We start from the raw sequence: 12,887 nt of genomic DNA on the forward strand, positions 1-12,887 counted from the left end.
AATAAAAATTATTTATAAATTGACTCTGATTATCGGTCTTAATATATCATAAAGTAGATTATTATATTTATATTTATATTCCGCCGGGAATTGCATTTGAAAAAGAAATATGAGTGTAAGCTGATCGAACGTGACCTTGTTCTCGATTTTATCGTATCTTAAATTGTTAATATATATATAGAAGTACTTTACTGTTATCACGTGACATTTGTATAGGATTAAGTTACAGATATTAATTACTTTGATGTTTGTTAGGCACAAACAAACAATCGCGTAGTGTACACACACAGTTGAATGTAATCTGATATGTATAATTGATTATTTGTTTATTTATGTTGTTAAGAGGATGCCGCACGGGCTAGTGGAGTATCGGAGGCGCGCGCTGTGTGTTCCAGTGATGTCGGTGGCGCGGCACTTAGCACTGCTGGACCTGGACCATGGCCGGCAAGCCTGAGCAGCCAATCTCTCACCCTGCTCCCCAAAATCACGTTCATCAGCAGCATTATCAGCATCATTCGCTCCATTTGCAGCAGCAGCAGCAACAACAACAACATCTTCAGCATCAGCAAGCCCGTCGAAATCACCAGTCGATTCAGCAACAGCACATTAACCATCACGAGGCTCAAGGCATTCAGCACAACAGTGTGTTGGTTTATGTTCCCGGGGATAATTTTGCCTACGCGACTGCTGTAGGACATAATGCCGCATCTTCGGGTTATCAACCCGCCCAGCAACATCATCACCAGCAACACCAGAACCCGTACTCCAATGTGCTGCCTCAGGTGGCAACACAGGCAATATTTTCCGCCAAAACAAACTACAATATTGGAAACAGCGAGCTGGTAGACAGTGAGATTGACCAGAATGCTGACTGTTGTCTTGGAAAATCAATTGAGCTGATAGCTTGCAATGTTGTCGCTGATCGTCATCAACAACATCAACATCAACAACAGCTTAAGGACGAAGAGGATTACAATACAACGATTTATCGAAATCCCCTGGTGGGCTTAACAAACGGTAGGGCGACTGGATCGTCCAGTAACGTGGGTAAAATAGATCTTGGTACCCTGACTAACAGTATCCCTGGGAGTAGTCTTGGCAGCGCGATAAGTCCAGCGCAGAGTGATGCGGACAGTTTAAGTGGAACCAGCGACTCGGGTGTTGTTGCAACTGCGACAGCGGCCACTAGGTCTGCGTTGCCGAGCAGCGGCGCGGCTCTTGTCAGTAACAGTGGAAGTGGTGAACACGAAAGTAACAAGACATTCCCGGTGGCACACCAGTACGAAGTCACGTGCAATACCACCGGTGTCTATTCTTCCTCATCTATCACTCGTTTAACGGGGACGGAAAATTATCAGTCCACGAACGCCGGTAACGAGACCGGTATTAGCGGCACTCTGGACGAAAATTCTAGGCTAACTTACGTTAGGTCAAATAGCAATGCTGGTGGTGGTAGTACTGTGCCGAATATATTTCTCGGTGGAATTGATGCTCAGCAGCAGCAACAGCAGCAACGGGAATCGTGCAAGTCGGTTCGCGTAAATCAAGACTTGTTGGACGTTAATCGGACCTGTATAAGTGGAAATAGTGTCGGTGCCGGTAGTGCTGGTTGTGGGGGTGGTGATGTTATTGTTGTTACCTCGGACCCGGGTTGTGAATCAGTGCGTTCAGATACCGCGGAATCTCTATACAGTAGCAGCCTGAGCAGCCCCGACTGCCAGAGTTTGCAATCTAACGATTCGGTTAACAATAGTAGTAATAATAGTGTCGGCAGTGTGCAGCAGGCTGCACATTTGGTGTCAAATCAACTTGTTATTAATAATAATAATAACGCGCAACACAGCAGCAATGTTGCGCTGACTATGAACGGTAGTGTCGTGGCTCAGCATCAACAAAAACAACAACAACAGCAGCAGCAGCAACAGGCGTCCATCGCTGTACCTCGTGGATGGAAGAGAATATGCACCAACGGGGTCATCATTTATATCAGGTGAGTTTTTATCCTTTATTTCTTTATTATAAAATATACCCACATCATATTTTTCCTCTGCATGCTCACATACCCTTGAAATAGCTCTTCACATGATCCCATGGGGTTGTTACATTATTATACACTTATTATAAGCTGACGAGAAAGTGATCAATCTTACAAAACTTGCTCAACATTATAAATGAATTCATCTCTCATCGTGGTACTTAATTTCATTATTATTATTATTATTGTTACTATTTTATTTTTTTTCTTCAAACTGCTTTTCTTTCAAAGCTGTTGTGGATGCGCTGTTTCATCCATTGGGAATTGAAAGAAGGCAAGTTTACCGCACGGTAGGATCCTTCCTAAAAGTTCAAGGGTGTGTTACACCGGCACGGTTCGGTTGCGATGAGCGTTTCGGGTCATGCCAAAATTCGTAACTAAAAGGTTTCGTGTTTCTTTTCCCCTTGTACTCGGTTCTACGCTCGACTACTGCTTACTGTGTGCTCTAGTCTATTATATATATGTATATATATATAGTAGTACATATTACCAACCAGCAGCAAGCTGGTATGGTATGATCATCGTCGTCGCCGCCGCCGTAAGTCGTGTCGACCGGAACTTCTCTCTGACAGCTTCAAGAGACAATGGTAATTCCCATGAGAAAGGAATAACATGTCCCTTACGACATTGTTGTTTTCGACTACCAAACTCCAACCAACCTACCTACCTACCTACCTACCTCTCTTGCTCTCTTGTCTGTATGCTTTGTTAGTCAGGAATTTTTCAGGTCATGAGTCTGTTCCCAACTATCACACGCATCGTCTTTAGTTTTTTATTCATTTTTTTTTCTTTCCTTAGAACAATAACACGTTGCTCAGTATTATTTCAATTAAACAAAAAAAATAAATATGTAACGAGAAAAAATATAGCATGCGATTATATAATCAAAATATCTTCAAGGACGTCATGTTATTACGAACGTCAGCCGAATAATGGAGTTGAGTAAACTTAAATTTAAAAAGATTTAGGCTTTTGTGGTGGGATACTTTAAATTCAGAAAAAAATGTATTAAGTTATTTCAATACAATCACTACTAAAGGGCTTTTTTGTATCATGCTACACATAACAGACAACAGCGTAAGTCTAGCATTTGCATACTTAACTCACACCATTGCCAGGCAGGCATAACAACACAACCACATCCCTGTGTCTATATATATGTACATATATGTTGTATGTCTGCTATTGTGCTGTGCATCATTCATAGCAGATAAACCGTTTTAGTATTAGGCAGAGTAGAGGCAGGCATAAGCAGCAACACAAGAGCACCCGCAGGCAGACGTTACAAGTTTACAAGTGATCCCTGGTATTCGACGCCACTATATATCTACCCGTAACGTGAAAAGGGAATACCTTTCTCCCCCTATACTAGTAGCACAGTATTTGTAGTGTGTGCGTTCAGAATAACTCAAAACGTTACACGTGTGACCTCACAACCTTCTTCTTTGTTAACAATTTACCGGAATATACCTCATCAAAATATCATTCTGTCTATAGTAAATTGTTCAAAAATAGTTACTTTGCTCCGAAAAAAAAAGAAAAAATTCATATGCTATCGGTTTATTGGTAAATTTTATGTACCTGATCGGATCGTTTTTTGCGCAATGAAAAAAAAAAAAAAAAAAAAAAATTACAAAGTAAAAATCTACTGATGATTGGAGCTTTAAACTGATTCGCATATAAATGCTGGTATGTCAGTCGAAAATTTTAGGCCACCCCCCACCCCCAGAACTACTCTTCAGAAGTCAAATTACATAAATTTTGTTTATTTTTTCATTGCGCAAAAAAACGTTCAGATCTTCAGATATATTAAATTTTTCCAGTAAATCAGTAGGTTTTTTTTTTTTTTTTTTTTTTTTTTTTTTTTTTTTTTTTTTTTTTTTTTTTTTTTTTTTTTTTTTTTTGGAGAATGTTTTTTATTGAAAAAGTTATAAAATTATGATTTTTTTGAGATTTACGTAACTTAATATTAATAAACGGATCATAGTAAATTAACAGTGCGGCAAGAGATAGTTCTCTTTGTACGTAAAACCACGGGAGGTACACATTATCTCAAATCCCCTAATATAGCGTAAAGGGCAACGGCATATTGTGTCCCATATTATTTTTATTTTTTTTATTTTTCTTCTCCATATATATATATATATAACCGTTGGCATATAGAGTAGAGATAAAATATAATATAAGAGTAGTATTGCACTGGTATATATGAAAGCATGTATAATATAAACCCTCTGTCTGACTGTCTCATCGGTAGTCTGGAGTCTAGAGATCTGGTCAGGATATGAAATAGGATGTTGGGTGTATGTGTGTTGACCTGGTCTAGCATAGAGCAGAATACTTAAGCCTCCTCGTTAAAACGATCCTTTCCGCTTGAACGGTATGAACGGCGGGTGGCCGGAGTCATGGTTTAAATGGGCATTTAAAGGGCTGTACAGCCAAACAATACCGAGATTTAGAAGTAATATAAAGAAAAGAAGAAAGACCTGAGGTGTTTGCTCCGTTAACTTGCGTATACTAAATCTAAATCCTTCAGTGCTTTTTTTTTCTTTAAATTTTGACTTTTTTAAAAGACCCTTTTACAACGAGAGTTGAAGGTGAGGTTATTGGTGCCGGACAGGAGAAATTAGATGCGAATGATTTGTAGAAAAAGGAAACACGGTTGGCGTTGAGTTTCAGTGAATAAGAAGACAATTGACGAGGAATTTCTTTAAACTTGCATACACACAATCCATGGATCATTGATTTATTATGGTGTGTGCGTATTATAGTAGTTGTAAATAACAGCTGGTGATGTACGGCCATGACCACAGCGCCAGCATTTCCTCCAGCTTCCCCATCTCTGCTCATTCTCATTCTCTCGCTCGTATCTATCTCCAGCAACAGGAGAACCAGCAGCTCCAAGAGCAGCAATGACAGCAACAACAGCAACAACTTACATTACAAACTACTACGTATATATAAATGACTACATAGCACGACACTACGACTCATTCGGTTCTTTTTCTTTCTCAAGAGTTCTTCCTTGATTTATAATAGCCGTATACGATATCCCTTGTGTCTCTGGTCCCTTTTATTTCTATATGTGTATCTTCGCTCCCTTATGTTCTCTCTTGCGTCACCATTTCGCGTATACATTGTGTGTACGGTACCATAATACAGTAGTAAAACCATACAGAATGGAATGGATGAGACTTTTTCTTCTTTTCCTTTACTTATTTTTTTTTGTCTTCTTTTCTGCTCCGTTTTTATTATTATTTCCAAGGCGCTCTTTTTTTTTTTATTTTCATTTATATTTATTTTTTTATTCTTCCGCTGTACTACCAGATACCCTATAAACCATTGACACCGGGTCGTATTATTTTTATTTACCAAAAAAAAAAGGGGGGCTCGAAGATTTGCCTCCACTCGTAAACATACCGATCGACCGGACGTTGTCCCATATATTTAAGAGCAACAGAGCTGGCTATTGACGCAAGCGGTTGCCACGAATTTTTTTCATTCACAAATTCTCATTTCGATGATGAAAAAAATTTTAAATTTAATTTTTTTAACCGCGGGAATTTAAAAAAATCATTAGTGTCCAAAATAAATATTCAAATAAGCTTGTCCTACTAATTATACACGTAATCAATAAATCGTAAATTAATATTATTTATTTTTTAGTAATGAATTAAAATATTAAATTACAAGAGTTGAAAAATAATTAATGTTTTATATAAAAAAAAAAATATTTACTAAATATAAAAATTTTTTTTTGCTTTTAATTATCTCATTAAAAAAGATAAAAATTTTATTAGTTAAGCTACAAAAAAAAAGTTAACGATTCCATAATTTAATATTATTATCATTATTTATTTTTTTTTTCTAACTTAAACATAACGACCTCGTTTAAGCTGCCGTAACCAAATTTAATCGTGTAAAATACACATTAATAAAATATAATAATAATAATGATAATAATAAATACATTAGTAAGAGAAAAACACGTTAGTGTGTAACACTATTAGACCTCTAGCCTCTTCAGCGAGGGTCTGCGTGTAACCCATTTAAAGGGAAAACCTAAGTGAGTATAGTTGCGCAACTATTACTTCCACTAGCAACAACAACAACAACAACAACAACTAGATCTGTTGGTAGTAGTGATGGTGCCGTTGCCGGCAGACCAGAGAGTAGTGGCGATTACGTAAACGCGATAATTAATTGCTTGTGTTCTCTGTTTAATGACTCGTCGGGTCGTTTGCTAAACACGCCAAATCGCCAGGACGTCACGAAAATCGCTACAGGTGCATCGTTGCGTGACTAAGCTGTTAATTTTCCGCAGTTGCGCAACTACTGTCGATTCCTACGCCCGCGCACTTACATATAAACATTAAAAATATATACATAATAATAATAATAATTATTATTATTATTATATATAAAGACAACGGCAACAGTCACTTATACATATTTACTTATTCACATGCTCATCTGCTGACAACCTTGTCCCTCCTATAATACTTATCATATATACACAACTTTCTTGGAATTATTTTTCCATTGTGTCCCAGATGCGCGAGCAACCGTTTAGTTATATTATTGCGCGGTGACACGATTGACAGAATGACAACGACAACCACAGCGACATTCATCACGTGGTTATCACAAGTTAAGACATAAAACTTGACTATATACATATATGTATATTCATAATATGTTTGATGTTTATTTATTACAACGTAAACTCATAAACTGACGTCCTTGACCAAGATCACTTATTTACGTGCAGCGAAAAATCTTTTATAATATTATTTTATTATTGATTTTAAAAATATAATTATCATGTAAATTTATTCATCGAGTGATGATAAAGAAGAGTAGGTACTTTATGTATTCACGAGTAGATAATAGCGACTGGTAGTCTGTATGGAGTAGTGGGTATTTATATATATATGCACTAGTATTGGTATATATGTATATATATGTGTTAAAGTCGGGAGAGTCTATAGCACTGGTGGTTATTTTATATTGTGAGTGATTATATTCTTAGGTAGCTGCAAAGTGACTCGTCTGGGACAACGAGTTGGTCGTTGGCATGGCACGCAAACGATCAGGGTTCGAATCTCGGTCACGGGTTGCTTTCCTTCCATGTCATTTTTCATCTGAATTTCCTTATTTTCTCTTTGCAATCTTCTTCAATAGCAACCTCGTTTCTTGCTCTTGATTTAAAATCAATTCTTCTTTGTGACGATGGCCCAGTGATGAAGATCTCAGGGTAACGTCAGAGTCAATCTCGCAGTTAGAGGCATACCTACGGGTACACACAGATCTGTGTGTTACCCAAAAGAGCCTCGGGAAGGTCTGAGACAAAGTCACTAGACGTTCTAGACGGACGAGTTCATAACTGGACTGCGGAATACCAGAAATAGCGGAATTTACGGATACAATAGCCTAGGAAGCTGGTTCTTGTAGACAATATTAGTTTACACTAGTTGAGGTCGTTGCCGTTTGTTCCGATGAGATGTTTCGTGGACTGGCTACTGAAGTCTAATCTGCGAGCCACACCAATGAGCTTTGCGGCTCAGCAGTAGTGGAACTCAATTCAGACTAATCTGATTCTGACAATACCTTGAGATTTATAACTGAGGGCCAAATTTTTTTCATTGATTATCTTGATTTCATTTTATTAAATTAATTAATTAAAATTGCATACAAAATACTTATTAGTTGATTTTTTTTTTTTTTTTTTTATTAATACATTGAAAAAAAAAAAATGACTTTTGTAAAAACAATATTTTTTCAAGTAATAAATCGATATAAATTATTAAATTATTAATTTTATATTTTAGGAAAAAATTCATTTTCTTGACAGAAGAAAATCAAAATTAATTTACACTGTTGCAAAAAAAAAAAAATGATCAAAATATGTATACTGAAATTAGTCGACGTCTAATAATTTTTTGATTCCTTGAGAAACGATACATTACCAAAAAAAAAAAAAAAATATTTCAAAAAATTACACTTATAGTTTTTTAAATTTTCTACATGTGCATTTTTTTTTTTTTTTATAATTGAATTGATGAAAAAAAAATTCAAAAATTTTTAATTGTCTGCTAACTTCAGGATCATAAAATATTTGGGAATAATGGAATAAATTTGGGTTTTTTTGATCAAGGAAATGATTTTTAATGAAATTATAGAGTAGTGGCCAGTTTTGGACATTTGAAAAATTAAAATTAAATAATTTGTAAAAGACGCAATGACATTAATTTTAAAAATGTATTCAAAGGTACTTTCATACCACCATGAAACAAAAATTTTATTTGATACTTTTTCATTAATTAAAATAAAGTATTAAATGTCCAAAAATGGAGCAGTGGCCACAAATGGTACTTCTACCCTATACAATGATTCTAAAATAATTTTTTTTCTCAGTGTGTAATTGAGTAGTATCGTTTCTCTTAATTTTCCCTTATTGTTTATACTTCAATTAAAGTCAGTAAAAATAAATTTGTTCGATTGAGTTAATCCTCACGTATCAATGATCGAGGGCCGATAATAGGCTCCAGTCAGTCTGATATTTCTTTATACATAATATTAGTGGGTTACAGAAATTGTCATTAGTCATTATTTAACAATTCAAATTCGCCTAGATTACGATCTTACGGCAGAAGTACAAGCAGTCGTCCGCCACACACAACACGATTCTATTTGTGCCATATACATATATATATATATAAATTTTAATATATACACAGTTACTGGCATTGTTCGCCGAGTAATTGACTGAAACCTTCGAATAGAAAACGTGGCGCTGTTTTATCGTTGTATCTGTTGGCATCCGGTCGTTACGTTTCAATTACCGTCGAATCAGAAATGTTTTTCAAGCTTGCTTGCGTGCATGCGTCTCTTCGACACCGCGTTCTCGATTTTATACCCACACTACACCACATATTCTGCTACATAAACTATATACAATTCCATACTACACTAGTATATAGTTAATATAATGTAATGTAAGATTTAACTTACGGACGGACGCCCGCACGATATATTTTCGGTACGTCCTTGAGTCACTTTCTCAGCATTCCCTATTGAGTAATGAGCTAATTTTACAGCTCTCGTATTCATTCTATCCGTGTACATTTACATCCACATTCACATCCACATCTACATCAACATGTATATTTATATCTATATTTACATTTACATCTTTATATATCTATATAAATATACAAGTTAATGTAAATAAATATTTCTAAAAAGCGCATCAATAAATTGACGTTAATTCATTCCCAGTAATATTACACTATTCTCCAATCAAAATTTTATTCATCCTCGATAAATTTATACTTTTTATTTCTCAATTTAGAATCACGATAATAAATTAACCAACTACTAAATACACAATTATACCAGTCATTTGTCTCTATAATTTAATACTGTCAATTATAATAAATACATACATACATATATACATACATACATATTATTATCTATCCTTAAAATTTATTCTCAGTTAATAAAAAATAAATTAGTAAGAAGATAACTATCTGTATGTGTAGTATTTATGCCGGATTTTAGTGTAATGTAAATGTGCGTGTGTCGTTGGTTTAATTAAATAATAATCCAAGATAAACAATAGAGATAAACAAAACACACGTATGCGGTTTAATAGTTATTTTGATATAACACGAACTAGTATAAAGCATTACCATCAGTGTACATACAAACTGTGTATGTATATATAACAGAGTGTTTATCAAAATGCTAATTATTCATTGTCAGTGGTTTATACTAGAGCCAACACCCGTACTAATAATCATTGTAAACTCAGCGCTTCTCGCAATTGTCGTCGCTTTAGATCGTTAAATGATCCTCCTCGTGTGCATAAACCACTAACACCATCACCATCACCATCAGCACCACGATATCCATATAGGTAACCATCAGCAGTACAATTACATATATGTACTATTTATATGTATGTATATATACATATAAAGCCAGTCGGGTATTACGTGCCTAAACGTAATTGCTTTTAAATCTGATCAATTTACTCATTACACCATCACCTTTCTACATGATCGTCCGCAAATTTCATTACGAGTTTAATAAAAAAAAAAAAAAATTACATCGTGGTAAATAAAAGTTAAAAAAAAAATGTACCAAAGGCCTAAAAAAGTAAAAATAAAAAAGTCTGGATTCGTATTGTGATAATTTTATTGTGGCTGGTGAATAAATGGAGGTTAAGTGGAAAAATACAAAATTGCAGTGTAGTATATATAAATATGGGTGTACACATGTGTATGTGAGAGGAGAGGAGAAGAGTAGAGAGAAGTAACTGAGCGATCGATCGCGCACACGACCGAATACATCGAGTTGAGTAGTATAGGTTACTATACTCCACTTCCATCTCCATCTCTCCATCTAGGTTACTCACACAAATACACACAAGTACGTTATTATTGCACAGTCAGCGGTGGAACTAAATTAAACGCGTAGGAGCAAAAGGTAATTTGCGCTGATAACGAGCTACCCACGTAAATACAGTCCACTGTAGAATCAACCAACCAGTGGATGGATTGTCTCTGCAATCTTCTTCTTTGCTCTGCGGTTCTCTTATGCATTCAAACACTGATCCACAACAACAACAACAATAACAACAACACATTAATGTACAAAAATAATGATCACCAATTATAGTGATGCCTTTACCTTATTTACGTCTACCCTAGGATCTTTAAATCCTACCATCAATTTAAATTACCCAATTCTCATTACCCTAAGCTCTGCTTTAATCGTTATTAAATCGACCACAAAAACAATTATCCACTTATTTATCTTTATACTATTAATGTTTAATGTTAAATTGATATGCGGTTTGTTTTCATTAATCATCTTGTTATCCTCAAAAAGGTAATCAATAATACGCTAATTTTTACGATATTTCAATGATAAAACCCCGGCACATCACAACGATAAATGATTATTCATATTATAAACACGAGCTACTACTCGAGTGGTTATAAACGGATTTATCGACTGACTCAGCATGCCAAGATTTCCTCTTTGCCGAGTAGTAGATTCTCTTAATAATATATGACCTGCTGATTACGTATAACTACTGTCATTATCAATATTTAATTAATTACTTGTTTATTTATTTTTTTCTTATTATAATCACTGTTATTTATTTTTTTTTTTTCTCTTATAAATTATGAGTAGCGTGCGTGACTATTGATAAAACAGACGGGCTATTTTATCAATAGTATCAGTAAAAGCACAATTCACGGAAAGTCATTTATTATTTTTACGGTTCACTCTGTAGTTATATATGTATATATATATATATTAGTGTATATAGTAGCCGGTTGTTGACGGAGTAAAGTTAGTAAACATACTTGAGGTTGTTTGCCAAACGATGGGATTAGGTTTCGGACAATTTACTCAAAACATTTGTATAGGATACTATTAGGTTTATTTCTTTATATATTTATATTCATAATAATTGCGGTGTATCAAAGAAAGATTACAAAAGAGGGCTTTAAATAATATATTCAAGAGGCTGTTAAATTTTTTTAATGATACCTTGTAAATTTTTAAATAGTCATTTTAACGGCTGTCATTTCACATCTTTTTCCCCTTTATTACGTTACATTACATTACTAATACATAATTACACCAGACATTAAAATGATACAGACTCACTTATTTGTCTCTCATCTTAACTAGTGTCGTAAGAGAACATTTTTATTATTAAATTAAATTAAAAAAAAAAAAAAAAACTTTCTTACATAAATTTATCAGGCTTTAGTTTTTTATGAGGGCATGTAATTGTGGACAAGACATACTTTTGTGCTAATTTTATATAAAATACTGTCTTTTAAATCTACAACTTGCACTAAATTAATCAATTTAACTTTTTATAGTCATCTTTCCCTGTAATATATATTTTATTTTTATTTTATTTTATTTTATTATTTTATCTTTCTGCCTGATTTTACTTTGAGCTGAGTAAATGACTTGCTCTTGAGGATTATATGGATACTTATAGTTTGTAAGTCTCAGTGTACGACGAAACGTTCATGCTGGGTTTCTCGCCTCGATGTGCCGTGATAACCAAGTACCATACCAACCAACCACGGTTATAAAACCTTGGACAGAGACTACTCAGGCACGACTGAAGGACGTCGATGAAAACCTTGAACGATACAAACCTGTTCCGATTTAACGACAGTTTCACCTTCGAGCACACACTCGAGCTCTTAGTCTCTTTTATTTTTCAATCCTCTGGAGTCGTCTCTCAAGACCCATTCTACTTGTGTTTATATATTTATTTACAAATGTATAAATATAAATATTAAGGCTATGGAATTTTGAATGGTTCATATTCCCCGTGATATTTATTATTGTTTAAAATCTTGTTGTTGTTATTATTGTTTATTTTGTTATCTCGTCACATTCACATCAATCAAAAGTCTCGCGAATGAAAATAATTTAGATGGAGCGATTAATCACACAGTGCACGCGTTGCCAACGCGAGTTTTATTTCTCTGCGTCGTTGATTGTATCGAATTGTGGGGGTTGAATACGAAATAAAATAAATAAAGCGAAAAAAAAAAAAATAATAAAATATATGTAAAGTAAAGAGAAGAGGATGAAATAAAATGAAAGCAGGGGGAATAAAAATATTACTGTCGTTGTTAAAAATATAAAAATAATAACAATAATAGGGAGTGGTATATTTATATATATATATATATTGCGCAGAGCGAGGGTGGGATTTTGTTCCGGTTTGGAGGCACGTATGACCCCCGCGGGGACAGCAATTTTGCGGCTCGTCGGCGTTCACTTCTTGCGGCTACCC

The 12,887-nt window shown here is 34.7% G+C and overlaps 1 protein-coding gene across 5 annotated transcripts in view; it reads left to right on the forward strand.

Annotated features, from left to right (window-relative positions):
* Positions 1 to 12,887, forward strand: part of LOC103574564 (homeobox protein 5) — a 163,667-nt gene that overhangs the window by 1,620 nt on the left and 149,160 nt on the right. For all 5 annotated transcript variants that reach the window (XM_008554036.2, XM_053737858.1, XM_053737855.1 and 2 more), the window contains one exon: positions 344 to 1,990. In XM_008554036.2, the coding sequence (XP_008552258.1) occupies positions 438 to 1,990 (1,553 nt within the window). In that variant the 5' untranslated portion in view covers positions 344 to 437. The remainder of the gene's footprint in view (positions 1 to 343; positions 1,991 to 12,887) is intronic.

Source organism: Microplitis demolitor, chromosome 3, assembly GCF_026212275.2.
Source record: "Microplitis demolitor isolate Queensland-Clemson2020A chromosome 3, iyMicDemo2.1a, whole genome shotgun sequence".
In the NCBI taxonomy this organism is placed as follows: Eukaryota; Metazoa; Arthropoda; class Insecta; order Hymenoptera; family Braconidae; genus Microplitis; species Microplitis demolitor.